Below are 21,434 nucleotides of genomic sequence, written 5' to 3'. Positions count from 1 at the left end.
CCACTAAAAAGAAGGAACAAAAGGAGTGAACAGGCAAGAAATAAATGCCATCTTGACAAAGTTATTGTCCAGTACCTTGAAGCTTGTATACAATTGCGGGCTGTAGCTTGTATGACGTCATACAGTTGCTGTTGCAGAAGAGCTTCACCACGTTGTCCTCGTTTTTGTAAGCTACCATCTCTGTAATTGTCTGAGAAGTGTGACACATGGTACATTGGTGGAGCGTCTCAATTTTCTGTAAAACAGAAAAAGAAAAGAGAAAGTCAGGGATGTTGCAGAATAATTATTTCATTCAGCAAAACTATTAATCAGTGAGCAAACGTCTCAGTATCTTGCATTGAGCCCCTAATGTTCCATTTAAGGGAAGTTTTACCACAAAAAACTCAAAAGCACAATAATCTGTGGCTGAAAATAGTCCCGATCAAATGCACGGTTTAATGTTGCCACATTAAACCATGTTTAAACCACATGTTTGGAGGGAGCTAAGAACTACACTGATCTACTTCTAGCCCCACATTGTTGGTTTTGGACTTTTTAAGGAATATCTTGAAAATAACAAAAATATAGATAACCTTAGTTTATTAAACAAAAATATTTGACCTCATTCCCGTTTTAATATTGTGCTTATTATAACATACCTATTATTAGTAGTATCATTTCATCAGTATATTAATATTTTTAATTTCTGGTGCATTGCTGGGGATTTAATCAATAAACTAAAGTGAAATTAAACTAAATATGATTAAAATGTACAAAATATCTTTTTGACAGGCTCTGGTCATTATGCTAGTGAGACCCTCTCTACACCCGTAACCGTACTGTTGTCTATGGTGACTGAGCGCACAAACAGCACATCGATTAAGACTATGGAGTAAGTGTATCTAAACAGTTGAATAATATCCCCACTCTTCTTTTATGTAAACTATGATTTGCTCCAAGCTTGGACACCATGGTGATGATTTTGGACTTGTGCTATGTATACATACACACAGTTGTCTTTGACAATTCAAGTGACCATAATTTTAATATTTCCGCACCTCTTTGAACTCGTCCAGACATTCTTGACTGCAGATGGTTTTGGTCCCCGCCTTCAGCTCCAGCTTCAGCGGTTTGTTGCTGCAGTTGGAGCTGCAGTTTTCACAGACGGCCATGTTGTCCTTGCGGAAATCCTCCAAGCAGAAGTCGCTGCAGAATGTGTGGACAGCCTCATTCAGAGTCATCTCACATGTAGTTTGTGGAATCTAATGATATAGGGAGCAGTGTGCACGACAAAGAGTTTATGGTTAAAATGAACACATTTTGTTGAGCAAAAATAAGATTTGTTTTTTGCTTACAGTGCAGGATTTGTGGCACATGCTACAGAGCCGCTGTGGTGTTTGGGTGGACCCAGTGTTTGATTTAAAACAGAGGAGGCAGGTTGTACTGCAGAAGTCTTTCATAGTTCCTTTAATGTCCACTACCGCCATGATGAGGTCTAGAGGCCGCGATATCCCCCTGACAGAACAAGAAAAACGCAGAACACATTAAAAAATGTAAACTACTAAAACATTACTTTTACACTTCTACTTTGAGATGAAGGGATGTTTTGCACAGACTCACTTGAGGCAGTAATGACACGTCTTGCTGACTGGTTTGTTCACAGGGAATATTTCGAAAAGGCAGTTTTTGGAGCAGAAGACCTCTGTGAAACCCTTCTTCTGGTATGCTGTTTGGCCTTTCATCATGCACTTCTTGCAGTGGGAGCAGTTCATCTTTGACGCCTGATTATGAGAGAGAGAATATAAAGAACGTGGGGTTTACATATGCACACGTGCAAATGAAGTAAAGCAACACCAAGACTGATGGCATTCAAAATTAAACTGCAATAAGTTACTACACAATAGAATATATAAATATGAAAGTGCAGATAACTAAAAAGGTAAATATAACTTCTTGTACAGAGTAAATAATGTGAGATTTCCACTGCTCTGAGTAGCATCAAAGAATGCTTGCTTACCTTTTAAAATGTAGATGGCATGTACTTAGCTCCGATAATTTTATCTTAAACATTATTTCAAGGGTATTTAAATTATACCAGGTATAAAGTAATCACATTTCAATTCAACCGAGGAGAAGTGTGTTTTCCTACCTTTGCATAGTTGGGCTTGTTTTGAACGTCTGTGGCTGTAGAGGACGTTGGACACTGGTTGTTGTCTTCATGGATGGGCCGATCTTTCACAGACGACTTGACAGACTTACACTCAGATGATAACCTCTTGCCTGAAAACTGAAACTTTTCCTGGGACAAAAACAACAGCATTGAAAGAAATTATTGTCTCTCAGGAAAACTGCCAATATGTAAAAATCAAGTATTGTTGAGATGTTTAAATATCCTTGCCATTTATAACATAATGTCTAGCTTGTTATAATCGAAAGCCAGAGTCTAAAGAGAAAAACAGGCATCTTTATAGTCAAGCCATTTTTCAGCAGAAGAGTGATGTGGTTAATATAAATACTTTGAACCCATTTTTAATTATGAGAGGAAATGGAAAGAAATTGGATACTCACGATGTCCAGTTTGGGGATTAATATCTTTACTTCTTTCATTCCGATCAATGCAGCTGACAATTTGTTCTTCTTTTCTATAAATAATGAAATCAAACATGGGTGTAAGACCAGGTTTTTGTTACGCAATTCAAATGCTATACTCTTGAATGGATTGCCATGCAATTCTACACAGGCATTCACGATAAAGCTGACTGACTTTGGTTATCCCCTAACTTTTCCTCTAGCACGCAGGTTTTTAGTTTTGAGTGAAAAATCTCAACAACTGGAGGATGAATTGCTGTGAAATTTTCTTCAAATGTTCAAGGCCTCACAAGTATAGATTCTCATGACTTTTGGGATGCCCTGACTTTCCCTTTACAACGCTAATTAGTCAAAGTTTAAACTTATTCACTGAAAATAGTTTGAAAAATAAAAATAAAATAAAAATTCTAACAAAAACTTCCTAGATGATGGGCCCTAATAACTTTGGTGATGCCCTGACTCTCCTCTCGAGGCACCAGATTTATTTTACCTGTATTTAAGAAGTCAGAGAAACTCCTGCTGTCCACATCAATCCAGTCATTTAGCTTCCCTCCTTTCTTTGGATTCTTTCTTCTCTCCTCATTGTTGTCTGTATCGATGTTCATGGTCTCCTCTTCAACTTCTGCAACACTGGTGTCCTTGTAAGGTGAGCTGTCGTTCTTGGTATCACTGCTGTCTTTGTCCTGCTTCATCGCATCTGGGATCAGAGACGTTGCTGCTGAGCCGGTTTTGTCACCATCTTCATCATTTTCTTCATTTCTGACAATGTCGTCATCGGTGTCCATGTCAAAGTCCACGTTCATGTCATCATCGCCATCACTGAAGGAAATATGTGTAGCGTCCTCATTGCTACAATACACTGTTTTCTCTGGTGAGTTGACAGCACAGCTCACAGGCATTTCCTCTGACCAGTCATCCCTCTCTGTGTTCACCTCTTTGTCTTTCTCATCAACCAGCTCAGATCCTTCAGGTTCACTCTCCTGCTTCTTGTTCCGGCCTCGGCTACGTCTCCTCAACATTGAAGCTCTGCTGGGTTTTTTGGTTCGCCAAAGGGAGCCTTTTATGATGGGGAGACCTAGAGGAGATACAGGTACAGCTATGTGAGAAAATTATTACTTTATTATTACTTTTATCACTTGATTACCATTCAGCCTCTCCATTTGGTTTCATTGGTTTTCTTTTAAGTCAACTAATTAAACAGAGTACCTTGTTTAGATACTTGTTTAGACCAAACAATCTGATCGGGCAACTAGGCTTTTAGACTATGCTCCAATCAGCACGACAGCACACCCAGAGCCATATGAGCACACTAGGCCCATCAGTTGAAAATGTTACTCCACCATTTCTAGGTCAACTTTACAAAGTTGAATCATGACCAGTTTCTAAAACATGTGTGGAACAGAAGAGGGGCTCCCCAACTAATTTATATAAAGTGATACATCGGATTTATTTTTTATAACCACGCTCCAGAGTTAATAATTTGGATCACATAAGCTGTGAAGATGACACAGCGCTTTGATAAAAGTAGTTGCTGCATGTGAATTTGGGGATACACTGAATCTATATTTGTTAAAATGTTTATTTGTTGAGCAGATACAACAAGATTGAGCTAGCAAAGGAGTTTGGTGTTTGCTGAATTTATTCAATTTGGGACATCCCACAATCTCTACAAAGCTAAGATTAGTTTATGTTAAGTTGTTTAATTTTGAAAGCGAATTTGCCCACAATATGAATACAATTTGATTAAAACTTATTTTGTTGCGCTGTTGCCTAAGCGTTGTTGTATAATCACAATATAACGCCATAGGGTTTGATTTAATGTCATTATTTGCACGACAGGGATGCAGCTCTTAAGCATCCCTGAAGTTGAAGTAAACCTTGCCTGTGTCATTAATGAATTATCAAGTTCAATGCCAATGAAAATGTCTGCATGGAAAACTACTCTGACAGAATCGATAATCCAGATCAATGGGTAGTAGGAGAGTTTGTGTCCACTACATACCGCTCAGCAGAAGAGAACTGTCAGATTTTTCATTGTCCTCCTCATCATCATCACTGTTTTCGGAGTTGTCCAGCACATCTGGCTCCAATTCATCTTCAAAGGGAAAGCAAGACATGTATACATTTATTTAAGAAGGACAAGGTGTACAGTATATAGTTTAAATTCAATTCAAGACATTAATACAATGCATTTTAAATTTCAATTAGATGTGAACAATCATTATTGTTTTTATTATTTCACTAAAAGCCATGTAAATGCTGTTGTCCATCAAAACATACTTATGGCAGTGTGATTGTTTTTTTGTTTTTTTACTTATTAGCGAATATACACTTTTTTTTGACGACGGTTTCACACTGACATGTGGTGGTAATTTACCAGAGAGAAAAAAAAAAGGAAATTGGCACTGCAATGTTTTGAGGAAGCAAATACAGTCAACTTGTTGTTGTATTTTGTGACTTACACCATATGCAAACATAACTTCTGTTGTCTGCAAACACACAGTAGCTTAACTCCATATCAACACCTTTAAAGTACTGAACTGGACACTGACCTGGAATTTCAATTTCCTCAAAAGATTTCCCTTCAAAGTTTTTAAGAGATCCATTCTCCATTGCTGATAGTAGCTCAGACATTTTTGCGATGTCGACAGCTGCCTCTGGCGTTTGATAGTACTCTCTGTCGGTCTGAATGTCACGGCCCAACAGTTTGGCTAGCTGATCAAGCTCATCATTTGTGAGGCTGAGAATCTGGAAAAATCTTACAAGGTGCTTATGAAAAATTAAAGAGCGGAGGTTCGCTGTGTTCTTTGCACCACAACGAGCTGCAAAAATGCTGGTGCACTGGTATCCGCGGTGGAAGCTTGAACACGGGGCATTAGGTCTTGCAAAAAGGAAGGGATTGTTTTCATGTACACCACATGCGTCTCTCTTGTTCACAAGCAGTGTGACTGCAGCGAGCATTTTACTAGTCAACGTAACAGCAACTTTGTGGCCATTTTCGGTCTTTATGTTGATCTTGACGTTGTGCTTGGACAGAATTTGCTCAACCTGTGACTGGCTAACAGCAGCGTCTTCATGAAGTTCAGTCTCGTCCTGTTCCTTAAATGACTTAAGGGTTGCTTTTGAAACTTGGGCCATATTTGTATTTAAGACTGACACTTGTGCAAGTGTCACTCTGAGAAGTGCAGTATAGACCGGGGAGCTTGCGTACATTGTGAGACTTTGCACTGCAGAAGCTGCTGTCTTCTCCATGCACTGATAGAAAAGCTGCACATCATGAATGAACGGTATGGTTGGCGTGGTGTTTAACTGTGTCTTTGATGGAGGGACATTTCTCCATTCTTTCGCACACAACTTTATAAATTTCTCCGCTTGACGTATCGTCTTTTTATCTGCATTGTCTTTCAAAGCTCTGGCGAAGTTAATTTCACCAATTTTCATAAGCAAATTTCCCATTTTCTTCAGCACATTTGGTCTGTCACAGAACTTTGTTTCTTCCTTGAAGCCAGAGAGCTCTCTCACACCTTCAACAACCTTTCTGAAGTTTTGGGGTTTGATAGCATCTTCAAAGCTACATATCGCCTTTTTCTTCAATATTAACAGGAGTCGTCCTATTTGCCTCAGACTCTTTTTGAGGTCTTCCACATTTTTCTTTTTTCTTCTATTCATGCAGTACAAACAGCGTGCGAGCTGAAGTAAAAAAGAATCGTTTAAGATTTCAGATGAAATCTCATCATTCTTCATCGTGTTGAACATCTTCCTCACATCTGATGAGATTTTTGGGGTGTCTGTTGACTCTGCTTCAGCAATCAAAGTTAAGACTTTAGTCTTCACATGTGACTGAGGTTCTGCGGACTTCCTTGCAGAACACTTTAGCATATGTCGCCACACGTCCTTACGAATGTACATGCTTTTACAATATACACAACTTGCAAATGATTTAGCGGTGTTGGGCGTGCTTGGGTTTCTCTTTAATTTAAGTTGTCCACAGCGGGTCTTCAAAACCTCCTCATTATGTTTGGTATTTCCTTTGTCTCTTAACTTCTCCAGTAGCGCTTTTCGTTCTTTGGAGTTTTTGCGTAGTCTTAACACTGCAGCTATATCAGGTTCTTCATTTCTATGAGTGAAAAGGTGACGAGAAATTTTAGACTGAGCTACCCCGCAAACATAACAATAATTTCTCTTAGTGAAGGAGTGGTCTTTGAGATCTTCTTCATTTATGTTGGTGAAGGAGGGCTCTTTGAGCTCTTCATCAGAGGAAATATCATCGGGAGAATCGGACTCTGTGAAACTCTGACGGTTGTTCCTGGGAGAAGGTACATAGTCTTCATCCCAGCAGGATGATGCAGAACTGGAGGCTTCTGCAGAGTCTTCAGCCTGCAATTATGAACAAATCATTTTACACACTTGACATAAATTTACATTACTAAAAAGAAGTTTGAGGTCCCCTGCTGGAGCTGCTGCCCTGCGACCCGACCACGGATATGCGGACAACGATGGATGGATGGACTTTACGTAACCAAACACAAAACAATGCTAATCTAGCACCTCCCAAGTATGCCATATGAGCTACACATGATAGCATGTTTTGACAGTATCCATCCACTAATGTCCAGCTCATAACTCTCATATTGTCTCCTGAACTTTGTTTAGCTTATGTTGTCTTCTTATGCCGTCAGCTGTATCACACATCAACCTTCAAAGTCGTCAGACTGCAGTACTGTTTACAGCTTTCTAATTAGTCTTTTTACACTACATGACTGACTGGGGGACAGGGGGTCACACACTACAAGATCTTCACTACTTACAGCCAGTTTCCTCTAGGTGCAACAACAACTTTGGTCCATGTTGCAAATGCAATACATTCAGTAAAGTTCCAATTGGTACAGGTGACTTCTTCCGCAAGTTTCCCCTCCTCCCCCTGGTCCAGCAGCCTGTGAGATATCTGGGGTGCATCTGCGATGCATCAGCGCGTTTTTCAGCTTGTGTCTTTGAATATTTACACACATAGTTGTCAGGCGCTGATTGCGTCTGATCCGGGGTTTTTGTCGGGGAGCTCCAGCTAGAGTCCAGCTGCAAGTCATTACCTGCGTGCTGTAGTTATTGATTTATAGTTCAGAGCCAGATCACCCATTGATATCACCATCGCAACATTGGATCAAGCTTAAATTATAGTCGCCACAATAACGGTGTTCACTGAGTGGTACACATTTGGTACACACAGATGGCTTTGCTTGATGAGGGTCACTGAAAAGGAGAAGATAATCTCCAACCTCTTAACTTTTTCTTCACTATCAACAATCTTCACAAGCAGAATCTTCACATCACAAAACAGGAGCACACAATCAGTTTTTTGTGAAAATAATTGACAGATGAATCAATAATGAAATAATTGTAAGTTGTAGCCATGAAATAATCATGAGAGGTACAGTTCTTATATAACAGCTTTGCCTAACCCTCCAACGTCAGATCTACCCGGTTTGTAATAAGGGAACTACATTTAACACTTACACACTCATCCTCTGGTGAAGATGCAGCATTTACATCTGTTTGTGATGTATTCAGTTCTTTACAGGATTCCTGTTAATATTGAGAATACAGAAAAGTCATGAGGAGACATGAAAACACAATTGGACATTTAGAAGTGTGCTGGTAGGAAATGTGTTATGTCAAGGCAAACTTTTTAATGTTCAGGTTTTGTTGACAAAATGTTTAATGAAAATATTTTAGACATTATCATTGACATAATGGACAATAACTGCCTTTCTTTCAAAAACAAGGCAAATGTTTAAAAAATAAAAAAATAAACCTACTGTTGATCGCCATGGGTAACAAGAGTCCCCGTAGTTGTAAGTTATCTCCTGGCCTGGAGATATTTCTGTCACTGCAAACAGACACAAGTGTGGCTTTCCCTCATAGACAACTTTCTTCATTTCACAGTTGGGACTAACGTGATCATCATTTACAAGTCTCCCAAGGGTCCCGTCCTCGTTCGCAGCATCAATGCTGCAAACAAAATGCTCTTAATGAAAATTCAACGATGAAATTTTCAATATCCGTTTTACTACAATTCTGATAACTGATTCTATCATTAGACATCAAGACAAGGCAACGGACACCTGCTGCACTCAAATGACTCAGTTTTTACAGGTTAATTAAAAATCAAATTTACATTATCTTATATTCTGCCTTATTTTTCCCAATGTCTTACTTTTGAAGGTAAACTGCTGTTAAAATATAAATACAGTTAATGAAACACACACAGACTAATGAAAATCTGAAAAAGAAGAAGTAAACTCACTGCCAGTTTGTTCCATTCCACGAGAAGTCAAAGACATAATTGTTCAGAGTATCGCCACACTTCTTCCTGGTTTGCCTGTGAGAGACGATGTTCCCCCGAAACTCAACAACAAAGGTGGATGGTTCAATGGTTTGATGGGTAAACACACCTCTACCTGTAACAGCCAGACAGCCCATGTTGCTCTATTGACCAACCATGCCATTGATAGTCCTGTGTACAGAAAGCTACAGATCTCACAGAGGCTACCATTTAAGTAAAGGTTTTCAAAAAAGAATAAAATAAACAAACCTTTAAAGGGGTCTATAAACCGTTCCTCCAGGAAGAGTTTGTCTCTACAACCTTTTATGTGCTCCAGGGCATCTTGCTCAGGAGTCAGTTGCCTGTCTTGGTGCTCCGCAGCATCTGAAAACAAGTTATGCAAAAATAAACAACAAGAGCACCTGGCAGCGCCCGGGAGGTGAACTGACATGGACTGGTTACAGGGAGTAGTTATTTTCCCTACATACCGTTCTGATGAAGGGGATTATCTGATTCTTCAATGTCCTCCTCAGCATCAGAGTTTTTAGGGTTGCCGTGTTCCTCATCTGGCTCTAATTCTTCTAAAATAAAAAGCAAGATATAAAATGTGTAATTTGTAGTTCAAGTAGATTGTTTCTACTAAACATCCACTGCCATGTCAGTCTCACACTGGATACATACCTTCAATCTCAATTTGGTCCAGAGAGTTTCCTTCAAATCTTTCAAGAGAACCTTTTTCCATTGCCAGTATAAGTTTTGCAATTTTTGCCAGTTCCACAGCTGCTTCTGGCAGGCGATAATAGTCCCTGTCAGCCCGGATGTCAAGGCCCAACAATTTACCGAGTTTATCCAACTCGTCATTCTCCAGGTAAAGAACCTGGAAGACTCTAGCAATGTGCTTGTGAAGATGCATTGCCCTGAGATGCTCTGGGTTCTTTGCACCACACAGAATGGAAAAAGCCCTGATGCACACCATTCCTTGGTGGACGCTTGTGGGAGAAGAGTCAGGTTTTGCAAACAAGAAAGGATTGTCTTTGTGAACACCACATGCTTCTCTTTTGTTCACAAGCAACATTATTGCACTGACCAGTGCAGAGGTCAACAAGAGAGCAACATTTTGGCCAGTCCTGCTTGGAATATTTATTCTAATGAAGTGCTTGGACAACACTTGAGTAGAGTCGCCTCGTTCCTGGAATGTCTTCAGTGTCATTTTTGAAACCTCAGGTGCACATTGGCTGAAGACTGATGCTTGTGCAAGTGTCACTTTGCAAAGTGCATTGTAGACCTGCTGGCTCTCATACTTCTCCATGCTTTCAATGGCAGAAGCTGTGGTTGTTTCTAGGTAACTGAAGAACAACTGCACATCCTGTGTGAATAGTACTGTAGACGGGTTGTTCACTCGTCGTCCACTCAACGAAGCGAGTGCTGTTTGGGAGACAAGTTGAGACCATTCTTTTGCACACAGTTTCATGAATGTTTTTGTGTCTCTCATCTGCTCATTGCAATCCGCTCCAGTGAGGACAATGGTGCCTATTTTCTTCAGTGAATGTCCTAATTTAAAAGCAAGACTTGGTTTGTTATAGATCTGAGTCTTTTCATCGAAACCAGCGAGGTCTTTCACAGCTTCAACAACTTTGGAGAAGTTTTCGGGTTTGATAGCATCTTCGAAGCTAAATATTGACTTTTCATGCAGCGCTAACAAAAGTCTTCCCATTTCTCGTAGCTTCTGTCTGATGTGCTCACTTGGATTATTTCCATGCTTCTCAGACAGATTCTGTGCCAGCTGTATTAGAAGGAAATCATTTTGAACTGCTGATGCAATCTCATCTTGTTTCATATTTAAGAGCATCTTTCTCACAGCAGATGGAATTGTTTTGGAGAGTGGTAACTCTGCAAGAGCAATCTCACCTAAGACTCTTGTTTTACCACCTGTTGCAGGGTTTGACGTGCTAGACGGACATTTGGCCTCATGTCTCCACATTTCCTTACGTCCATAAGGGCCTTTATGTTCTTTAGAGCTGGAAGCAGCCTCATCCTCCTGCTGGTTGTACAAAGCATTGTCTGGTTGCAGCATAATGGTCCCTGTCATCTCTTGAGAAGAGTCTAAGTTTGCAAAAGGTGAACTGTCCCTAAAATCCAGCTGACAGTTGATGTCGCCAAAACTATCCATGCCATGACTAGGTCCACTGCCGTGTAGTTTGTCACCATCATCACCAGAGCAGGGATTTTCAAAATTGGAAGCTGATGAGTCCTCCATCTGGAAATACAGTACAAACCAGACATGTTATACATACAGTACTTCATTTCATACATACATGTACAAAAACAACTATGCCGGTAGAAACGACACACAACCCACAGTTTATTATTATTTTATCAGTTATCTTAAAGGCTCTGACACACCAACCCAGCCGACTGTCGGTTCCCCTCTCCCAAAAAAAGGAAGCGCCTCTGACTTGAGCGTACATTCTGCATGTCCACAACACGTAATACGTCTCTTTAACCGGCTGCGCTAATCTGTATTGTCGCCCAAAAAATGAAAACCATAAAGGATGGAACACGGTGTTGGTGAGATGTGTGTGCCCTTAGATGGCTAATAAATAAATATATGACTACAGACAAAATTTATAATAAATAAAACCGTTAGATAATGGACTAATCCAATACATTCTATAAAAAAATTAAATAAAAAAAGCTGCTTCTAATGAAATGTTATTTTACCTTAAAGAGTTATATTGTGTATCAATCAACATTGGATGTTAAATGTTCTCCTGCAAATGAACATTAAACACATTTGTCAATTTGGCCACAGCCATTCTGGTCATAAACATCTTAAAACTGTCTCTACACCAGTATACTGTTTGTACTTGCTGTTGAGTGTTTTATACATGTTGACACAACAATAAAAACAAGTTCAGTGATTTCCAAGTGTAATGTTGTTTGCTCTTAGCACAGAACGGTAGGCCTAGAAACTATCTCCAGTCAAAACCTTACATCATCTTACATATAAAACACAGCATACACAATACACTCAGTTGCCAGTTTATAATATTTGATTTATATCTCCATTTCACTTTTGTATCATATTTGTTAACTATTTATATAAATAAGAGAAGGCTCTCTCTAATACAGTTAGAAAAAAACTGAACATTATAATTGTCAAAAAGGGAGTATTAATTGCAGGACCGAGACTGCATTAGTTTTATCTAGGTGTACCTAATATACTGTTGAGTGACTGTAATTTAAAATCAAAAGCAAGGCTCCTTCATTAACAAAAACTTACATTTGATCGCCATGGGTAACAGGAGTCCCCGTAGTTGTAGGTTATCTCCTCGCCTGGAGATATTTCTGTCACTGCAAACAGGCACAAGTGTGGCTTTCCCTCACAGACAACTGTCTTCATTTCACAGTTGGGACTAACGTGATCATCATTTACAAGTCTCCCAAGGGTCCCGTCTTCTTTGGAGGCATCAACGCTGCAAGCAAAATACTCCTATTGAATTCTTAAAATGACTGCACTTAACTATGTTGTTTTAGTTTTTGATGTTCTAGAAATCATATAATAAACACATCTATATATTCTTGTGACCTGTTGCTATGTTTTTTTGTTGTTGCATTGTTCTAAACCCGTAAATAAAATAAATAAATAAGCTGTAGATAACCCAACCAGGTCTCTCTCTGACGAAACTTACCACCACTGTGCTCCCTTCCATGAAAACCTAAACAAAAACTTGTTAAGAGTATCACATTTCTTCTTAGGCGATGTGTCTTCGTGAGAAAAGATATTCCCTCGATATTCAACAACAAATGTGGACGGTTTGATGGCCTTGTGGGTAAACACTCCTCTCCCTAGGAAAGAAAAGATTAACATGAAAACCAATGTACATTACAGTCAAGTGTAATGACAAATTTGCATGACCAATGTTTTACCAAACACATATTTCCTTTCTGCAGTGAAATTACATGAATTTCTTTTAACCTTTACTATGCAGAAAAATTCAAACTCCCCCTCAGTCTGTTGTTTGACTTTACACTGGTTATTGTAAAATCTCCCAATATGTCTTACTTTAACTTAGAAATAAACAGAACTATACCTTGCAATGAAAATAGTAAAGAAAAGTTTTTTTTAATTTTGCATCTTCACTAGAAGGCACTTATTTCATTTCCAACTCCTTCAAACAAACCAGTTAATGTTTTGAAGCATTCACATCTTAACAGAAAAAGGACTCTAATATCACTTTAATACGGACTTTAATATCAGTAGAAATGTATATAATTAATAAATGTATAAATGTACCTCCTACCTTTAAAGAAATCTATAAACCTTTCCTCCAGGAAGGGTTTGTCTCTGCAAGCAACTATGTGTTCCAAGGCATCTTGCTCGGGACTCATTTTCCTTCTCTCCTTTTCCATGATAGCTGGAAAATGTCCAAAGATAATAGATTAGCTTTAGGTGATACACAGTGATCTTGTTAATTATATAGCAGGCAATATAGAGTTTTGGCTGATTGGTACTGAAGTATATTAAATCACTTGCCAATGGACACATACACACTGCAGATATGTTGGCCAACCAAGACACCTTGTAACTACAAGGTGTTAACCCCAGATATCTCACAGGCTAAATTGCTGGACCAGGGGGAGGAGGGGAAACCTGCGGAAGAAGTCACCTGTACCAATTGGAACTTTACTGAATGTAATGCATTTGCAACATTGACCAAAGTTGTTGCTGCACCTAGAGGAAACCTTAAACCACCTAAATTTGTCCAACAATATAGAACAAATATATCAAAACGTTATGTCTATGATGCAGGTAAGGTTTGGCGTGGCTGAGTGGTTCTGAGGTGGAGTGGTCAACTCATAATCCAAAGTTTGGCAGTTCAATCCTAGGCTCTTGTCACATATCAAAGTGTCCCTGAGCAAGTACTGAACCCCAAGTTGCTCCACTGCTCCTAACAAGCAAGGCAGCTTTATTTGTAAAGCCCATTTCAGCAACAGGGCAATTTAAAGTGCTTTACACAAAAACAGTTAAAAAATTAAAACAGCTAAAAAAACAAGAATAAACAGAAATAAAAACAGATAAAACACAAGAAGAAATAGAATTTCACTACCTTGGACTGTGTGTATGTGACGATTAAGAATAAAGAAGATCCATAACTCAGGCAGCATGTGCAGAAGTTCACTACATTCATTTCTGAAGTGTCCCTTTTTTCCAAAACAAATGTATACAACTTGTTTTTTCCCCTTTAATTATCAACAGATGATCCTGATTACATCTTTCTATATTTACACTAACAAAGGCACAGTTGTTTGTGGAAAATTGGTACAAACGGAGACTAAGAAATTTTTCATAACTGTATGTAATATATGCTACTCTGTCCCACTATGGTCAGGTTACTCCAGTGGAATTCCCTCTCTTCAGAGCATTAGCTGCCAATAACACAAACAAGACAGTAACTTGGGTAAGAATAGAGACCCGTGATGCCTAACTATGTCCAAAAGTAAAGCTAGCTAGCTGGCCTAGTTGGCTGCTAATTGGTCTGTCTCATTGAGTTTATATGACACCAGTTTTGTTAAGATAAAGTTGAATCTGAATGGTGTTTACTTTCTACTGTACACAAACCTTGCTAGCACGCGAACACTAACTAGAAGGTGTTGAGTACGTTTGGAGTGGTTTGCCAACACTTTGCCCACTGCTAGTGATTTAGATACATGTAGTTTCAAAACATAAATATATTTTAAACACGTTTACCTGTGCTTCAACATCCCAAAGTAGAAGCCATAAGGGGGACAGGTGTAGCTAACACAGTGGCAGCCATTTTTCCTTTCTATCGTCTTCTCGTTCAGACTTCTTCTTCCTCATTTTTGGCAGATTACTACTTTTGCATTATACCGCCACCAACTGTACAGGAGTGTGTAGTACCATGAACTTCATGGAGTCTAGGCTTGAATTAATTCAAAACAAACAAAAAATCGTATTAAGAAAAATAAAAAAGCTCCCTTGTCATACCATTTTCTAGTATATCATGTATTGATTCCTCTTCTTCCATTTCCCACCAGTTTATTCTATTATCATTATATTTCTCACATGTAAAAAGTACACGCATGTTTTAACTACATCTTTTTTGTCTTGGCATTCAGCGCATTAGCAATTCAGAGAGCCGTGATGGCGACGCTGCGGTCTACAGTGAGTGGCTGCAACTCTAGCCAATCACTGACTGTAACGTCACTGAGTAACTCTAGAGGTAGCCAATCAGCGGCAATGGATGTCTTTACTATCGAGTGGAATCTAAACGCCCAAAATTATTGGTGTGTGTGGTTGGAGGACACAGAAAAAGGGCCCCATGTTCAAGCTTAGAGTAAGCAAAACATTTTATAATTAAATAACTTAAACCGCTGTAACTGTTATCTCATAAAACAACTAAGTTTAAAAAGTTTTATTAAAAAACATACAATAGAAAATACTCAGAACCTTGGCAGCCATTTAAACTGGGGGTTAATATAACCAAGATATTAAACATGAAGGGACAGTATTTCTGTACTTTATTTTATGTTCAGTCAACAAAAGGATAAATTGTGTGTTTATTTTAAATGGCATCAACGTTTTCAGGAATTTTAAACTGCGATATCAGTTCAATTCTTTAACATTATTTTCCTCAATATATTTAAATGAATTCCAAAAGCATTTTAAACCCCATCAATTGGACACTGGTGATCAAAATATGTCCATCTCTATTTCTGAAGTAAAATGAAATGTTGCTAACCCTTTGACTTTCATTTAATGTCAAACGTTACTGTAATCTAACAATCAAATGTCCAGACCTTTCAAAGTCAGATTATCTTTTGTATAAATTTATCTTTTACCATTTTGTAAGCTGGAGAAGCTGCTGGAACATCAGTCATACCAGAAGATATATAATAGTGTGTCATGGCACACTTTGGTATAATCAAATCTAACCTTACTTATGAATTCCAAGCCATTTTGTTTTGAAGTGCATATGCAGAATCTGCAGGAATTACTATCCAAAAATCATTAGGGTATAAAAACTGCTGAAATATTGGGTCTGGAAATAAGCATGTGCTCTTTGACTGATACCAAATCGTTCCATTGATAAAAATCAAACATATACTGCAGGTTTGTCACATAACATGAGGGTTGATGAGTTACATCAACATAACAGAAAGGTGTTTTCAGTTAGTCTTCTCTGATGGATATTTACTCACTCATTTCATTGTAGCTCTTTTAAACAAGGACAAAAGAAATCTAATTGCACAAGAATGTATATAATCATAACATGGAGGGGAAATAAAGTATTATTGATGAGAAGCAACCAATCACCAGATAAAAAACAGAAGACAGCTATGTGTCCTGCTGAGCAGTTGACAGTCTGAATGTTGAGCTGAGTATCTCAGCCCAAAAAGGATACCTACACAACATGTAGTTGAGAAAGGATGACTTTCTTTGCAGTTCTGCACATTGTAGGTAAGAGAGATATTTATTCCCGTCCGCTTCTGTTTATTGGGCCACGGTTAAATGAACAAGTTAGTGTATCTACAAACATTTAAACCACAAGCTACTGCGCCAATAAGAGATCACTTCTGCTCCTCATCACTCTGAACCCCCATCTTCCTCCTCGTCAGGTATAAATGGTGGATCATCGGTTGTCTTCTTCTCCATTGCTCCATCTTTTCTCGCTGTGAGATGAAGCTCTCTCACAGTGAGGATGCGGATGAGCATCCCCTCCATGGTGATATCGTCTAGAGGCGTGGAGGAATACCAAAGGGGGCTGTTGGGGACGCAGCAGCGCTCAGGGTGAAGGTAGAACAGGTTGGTGCGCTGCTTGACTGACTCCGAGCTGGATGGAAGACAGTTATGTCAACATTGTGATCAGCAGATCAAGGAGACCAATGTGTAGCGCTGAGTTTCATTTTAGTAAAAAGTCTATAAAAATTAAAATTCTGCAGCCAGGTTTCAATATTTGCCAAGTTTAAATTGTATACATATTAAAAGGATAGCTGTAACTGTCTGAGGGACAGTGCTGTTAAGATTACACGTTAGTCCATATTTTTTGACAATTCCATTTGTGTGTGAATTCATTCGGTAATTAAAAAATTAAAAAATGTATAATAAATCAGTTTAAAAAGGGATGTTTAATTTGAAATTATACTAAAATGTTTTACATTAAAAATGTGTTTACATATTGTTCTTTATTACAATTTTCCTATTTTTATGTTGAAGTCAAAGGTCAAATGACCAAAGTTCAGTGAACACCTGTTGCATTGTGGGGGGAAAGTATTCAGCAAGAGCCAACGTAGCTGCAGAGGAAAAATGTACAAGCTTAAACTAAGATTTTGCTCGGCCCAAGAGGCGCACACATTTTCCCGGTGTCTTACGATGGAAATGTTGAAATAAATGTCAAAAGAACAACTGTATGATGCGTGGCCGTATCCAATTGGACCAGTGTGATCACAATAGTTTCATGATTTGAAAGTCCATCTGTAAACAATAGTCAGGTGCGTATGAAGAGTAAAACAGTTTTTTGTGGCTGTAACTAGTACAGTGTGGTAGAGTACTTACCACTTGGAGAGGTAGAACTCGTAGAGTCTGACTGGACAGCGGAGAGGGTTTTCTGTGTTCTCCATCATCTCCAGGATATCCTCTTTACTCTCCTCCTCCTTGCGTTTCTTCGCAGGAACCTCTGGATCTGAAAAGGACGCAAACACAAACACCTTTAAACTTTATCTAATATGAATTCATTTCAGTTTTTGCAAGCCCAATTTAACAGTACTACTGGTTAAGAAATATTTTAAATGAACACCACATTTGGAATAACAATAAGGTACTTTCCAGTTACGCAAATGTGTAGTGCAGCAACATAAAAACTCATAATTGTGTTACTTCTACTCTACAGTTAGCAGGTGTGCTGTTTAATTAACTTGCAATCGATTAAAGATGTTAACACAACAGATACAAAAATAGTGCTTACATAGCCATGGTGAGTATTTCCCTTGCTTTTACTATTTTTTAAAATACTGTCTGCAGTGCTTTTAAATGTTTACAATGTAAAAAGAGTACACTAGAACTTAAACTGTGTATGATACATGTCATGGAAAAATACAAGGTTTTAAGAAGATTCAGGCTCATCCATGTCAGTTTGTGCCAGAACTCTTAAAAAACAATAAAACAAATAGACCAATTATTCATTAAACAAATGTTTTTTTAAAAGGTTTTGCTGGCTTTTGATGCCAGTTTGTTTCTCTTCAACATATAATGGTTCAGGTAATGAAGACTTGACATCGATCTGAAATTATTCTAAATACCATATAATGTGATTGCTTATTTGCAAAACATTCCTGCCTGCCAAATGCTTGACTTCCAAACACATTCTCATAAAAGCACCAAATTCGTGAATGTTAAAATGAAAGTTTTCAAACTTAAAGTATATTATAGATATTAAAATCCATCAAAAGTTCTTTATTACATGTTGGTCCAAATGAAATAACTATTTGTTCTATACCTTCAGTTGTACTGGGACCCGACTCTGGCTCATTTATGGATATTGGCGGGTAGAAGCGCAGGAAGGTGGTCTTGGTGTTGTTCTGGTTGGTTTTGGTGCAACGCATGACGTGAGCAAAGGACAGCTGGCGGTGCTGCTCCACCGAGGTAAAGCCAAAGTACTTGCAGCAGAAGAAAAGGAGAGTGTTGAGGAGGACGATGGGGGAGTACGCCCCCAACTGTTTACAGTCCCAGAGAAACTCCTCCTCTACACGGGAATGGATGTAACCTGCAGAGAGAAGGAGAGAGACCGTTATAAATCTGGTCAAAAGTACGTTTATTCACGTAAAATAGAAACTCAGGAGGAACACGAACACAAATTTTGACAGAATACAAATTGAACATGTATAACTCACCACTTGCTGTGACCGAGGGCTTGAAACCTCTCAGCATATTATTGAACTCAGTGGAGAATTTGTTGTAGAAGCGATCCATGAATATGTTCTCCACACGACCGTTCTCAAACAGGTACTACGGAGACAAAAGATTTCATGGTCATAATGAGATTTCACTATAGTATATCTAGATTATAGTAGTAAAATCTAGATATACTATATTGCTACAATATAGTAGTTATAGTAGTGCATTTGCTGATGCACTAATTTTTAGTAGATGTGACTTACTTATACTGTTTACTAATCACTTTCAGTTGTATTGGAAATGCAAGTAATTGCTAATGCAAACTCTACCTTTCCTGATGGTGCTGCTTTAGGGTTTACTATACATAGGTTGTATTTGGTCGCCCTGCCCAGGTAGAACAAGATCCACCCAGGTAGACAACATCCAAATCACATTTTTTTCCCAATAACCAATGTATTCTTAAAGCGCACAAAGACTTCAGCCCCTCCACCTCTTAAAATCGTGCATGACAACGTCGCCATTTCACTTCAGGCTCAGAGGCCATAGTTAGTAGTAGCATGCTGCTGGTGGTCTGGCCGTGGGATTAACTGTGTTAATAAACTGTAGAAATGCCACGCCTACACTCTCTGAACGTAATTTATCAGAGTTTAGTTGTTTCCCTTGTTTGCAGCAGTCTCTTCCACTCTATATCTTAATAATGGAGCTAACCAGAGCTAACAGCCTTCAGTTCTCGTTCTCTGTGCTTGAATCCATTAGCTGTATTTAAGAACCCGAGTAAAACCCAAGATTTTATAAAGTTGGCTGTAAAAGTTTTAAACTACAACTCAGAGTTGTATGACAGAAATCTTCAGATGAGATCTTAACGAATGCAACAAGGACATGTATAGTAGCCTACAAAACCGTGTGTTTACGATCCCCAAAACACGGATTAAAACACTCTGAAAAAACAAGTGATGATCTACCAAAAAATAAATAATTAACTTTAGACAGCCTTAGACTTATATGATTCAACGGGAAGTAGTAGGAGACAGTGATGATATTTTAAATAATATGTAACTTTCTGCATGGATCATAGTATTAAGGTTAAGTTATATTAAATAGCCTATTTGGGCTCCACGTAATCACGTATTTTATCTGATGAACAATCACATTTGACACATTTGACCTTTGACAAACAAACAAGATTGACAAAGCACATCTTGGCTACACTTCAACTGTATCTTTATCATCTTTAAGTCTGATATGTTTAATATATAAATTAGGGATTGACCAATATGGATTTTTTAGTGCCAATACCGATCGGCATTGCACCCATCCATATGATGCACATTGCATCATATGGATGGGTGCAATGAATATGGTTAACTGTGCAAGGGTAAATGCTTTCATCAACATCTACAACACAGCAGTGATGATGCAGTTCTTGCTGACATATTATAGGACAGATATAATCAAGACATCACAATATGTCCTTTGTCAACAAATTTAAATAATTTAATTTATTTAATAGTTTATAAACACTGGCTTCACATAAAAACCTTTCCACTAACAAACCGGAAAATTATTTTATTGTGGAGTTAAATGAAATGCAATGTCTTTGTCAGCAAGATATAGACACATTGTGCGCTATTGGGTCAAACTTTCTCTGTGTGTAAAAAAACTCTTGCCTGTTGAATGCCGAGGCAGAGGTAGAACAGGCTGTCGGGGGAGTACGACTCTCCGTTTGTTCGTTTCACCTCAGCAATAAAGCAACAGAGGCCGTAGCTCAGCTCAGCAGTGGTGCAGCGAAGAACGTCCTCCTTCAACTCCAATGGACGAGCTGAAATTAGGACACAAGGAGTCCAAAATAAAGAAAGTAAAAAATATTTTAAAAAAGTTGAACAGAAAAAATCTGTGCAAAGATACAGTGTAGAAGACATGTGACCGCATCAAAATGACCTCAAATCAATAACCTGACCCATGCTTTCAGAGACTGAGGTTTTAAAAATCACTGCTGCTCAGGCATATCTTCAAAATCTCTTTAAAGACTTCCTTAATAACTCTTGAGCTAGATAGTCTTTATTGCTGCGTATTATGGATAAAATTCTCCACTTAATAGAACAATACAAGTGCATGATCTTGACTGAAGTAAAAGGAACTATCAAGACCAGCTTTAGCGGTTGTATTTTTTGTCAAAACTTACAACCAAAGCGTGGCGTCTCCAGGTTGGATTGAGTTTGCCTCCACTGGATCCATCGCTTCCAGGAGTCAACACCATACTGACTCTTCAGTTTGGGGAGTTCTATAGCCAAGGCCTGTTTAGAAACGCCTTTTTGAGTTGACGCTTCAGCTGCCTTAGACCGCTTTGACTTACGAACCTTAAACAGTAGAGAGAGAGGAGGTTGCATCATGGATATGATTAGGGTGATACAAAGTGATGTGTGAGGCCAACCTATTCTATCTCTAGCATGTTTGAGGGTTTGGCACTGAACTTTGTACTTTAGGGTACCCAAAGAAATACATTGGTACCTAAAGGTACCGTTGGGTACTGGCACAGAATTCCAGGTACCTGTACTGGTTCAAACGTGAACGGTACCCAACCCTAATGGTTGGTATTCTCAGTATCCTAACTACACATTTATTTTTTTAGCA

General features: G+C 38.6%; 2 protein-coding genes across 5 annotated transcripts in view; both read right to left on the bottom strand.

Moving 5' to 3' along the window:
* The window catches only part of LOC117956880, a 35,701-nt gene extending 20,971 nt beyond the window's left edge, over positions 1 to 14,730 (bottom strand). For 3 of the 4 annotated variants that reach the window (XM_034892194.1, XM_034892195.1, XM_034892196.1), the window contains exons 1-19: positions 14,640 to 14,730; positions 13,192 to 13,305; positions 12,580 to 12,736; positions 12,171 to 12,363; positions 9,569 to 11,144; positions 9,376 to 9,468; positions 9,158 to 9,271; positions 8,870 to 9,023; positions 8,382 to 8,574; positions 8,080 to 8,148; positions 5,121 to 6,945; positions 4,571 to 4,663; positions 3,059 to 3,643; positions 2,548 to 2,621; positions 2,129 to 2,278; positions 1,600 to 1,760; positions 1,335 to 1,494; positions 1,038 to 1,241; positions 76 to 235 (exon numbers count right to left, since the gene is read on the bottom strand). In XM_034892194.1, the coding sequence (XP_034748085.1) occupies positions 76 to 235; positions 1,038 to 1,241; positions 1,335 to 1,494; positions 1,600 to 1,760; positions 2,129 to 2,278; positions 2,548 to 2,621; positions 3,059 to 3,643; positions 4,571 to 4,663; positions 5,121 to 6,945; positions 8,080 to 8,148; positions 8,382 to 8,574; positions 8,870 to 9,023; positions 9,158 to 9,271; positions 9,376 to 9,468; positions 9,569 to 11,144; positions 12,171 to 12,363; positions 12,580 to 12,736; positions 13,192 to 13,300 (6,070 nt within the window). In that variant the 5' untranslated portion in view covers positions 13,301 to 13,305; positions 14,640 to 14,730. The remainder of the gene's footprint in view (positions 1 to 75; positions 236 to 1,037; positions 1,242 to 1,334; positions 1,495 to 1,599; positions 1,761 to 2,128; positions 2,279 to 2,547; positions 2,622 to 3,058; positions 3,644 to 4,570; positions 4,664 to 5,120; positions 6,946 to 8,079; positions 8,149 to 8,381; positions 8,575 to 8,869; positions 9,024 to 9,157; positions 9,272 to 9,375; positions 9,469 to 9,568; positions 11,145 to 12,170; positions 12,364 to 12,579; positions 12,737 to 13,191; positions 13,306 to 14,639) is intronic. The other variant, XM_034892197.1, reaches the window with a different exon arrangement.
* Positions 14,731 to 16,114: 1,384 nt separating this feature from the next.
* The window catches only part of LOC117957192 (zinc finger MYM-type protein 4-like), a 19,354-nt gene continuing 14,034 nt past the window's right edge, over positions 16,115 to 21,434 (bottom strand). Inside the window, exons 21-26 of the mRNA XM_034892787.1 lie at positions 20,986 to 21,357; positions 20,471 to 20,622; positions 18,800 to 18,914; positions 18,406 to 18,672; positions 17,466 to 17,592; positions 16,115 to 16,743 (exon numbers count right to left, since the gene is read on the bottom strand). Of these exons, the coding sequence (XP_034748678.1) occupies positions 16,497 to 16,743; positions 17,466 to 17,592; positions 18,406 to 18,672; positions 18,800 to 18,914; positions 20,471 to 20,622; positions 20,986 to 21,357 (1,280 nt within the window). The 3' untranslated portion in view covers positions 16,115 to 16,496. The remainder of the gene's footprint in view (positions 16,744 to 17,465; positions 17,593 to 18,405; positions 18,673 to 18,799; positions 18,915 to 20,470; positions 20,623 to 20,985; positions 21,358 to 21,434) is intronic.

Source organism: Etheostoma cragini, chromosome 14 (assembly GCF_013103735.1).
Source record: "Etheostoma cragini isolate CJK2018 chromosome 14, CSU_Ecrag_1.0, whole genome shotgun sequence".
NCBI classification, from domain to species: Eukaryota; Metazoa; Chordata; class Actinopteri; order Perciformes; family Percidae; genus Etheostoma; species Etheostoma cragini.
Note: the sequence above shows the minus strand (reverse complement) of the source record. Positions and strands in the feature narration are given on the sequence as shown.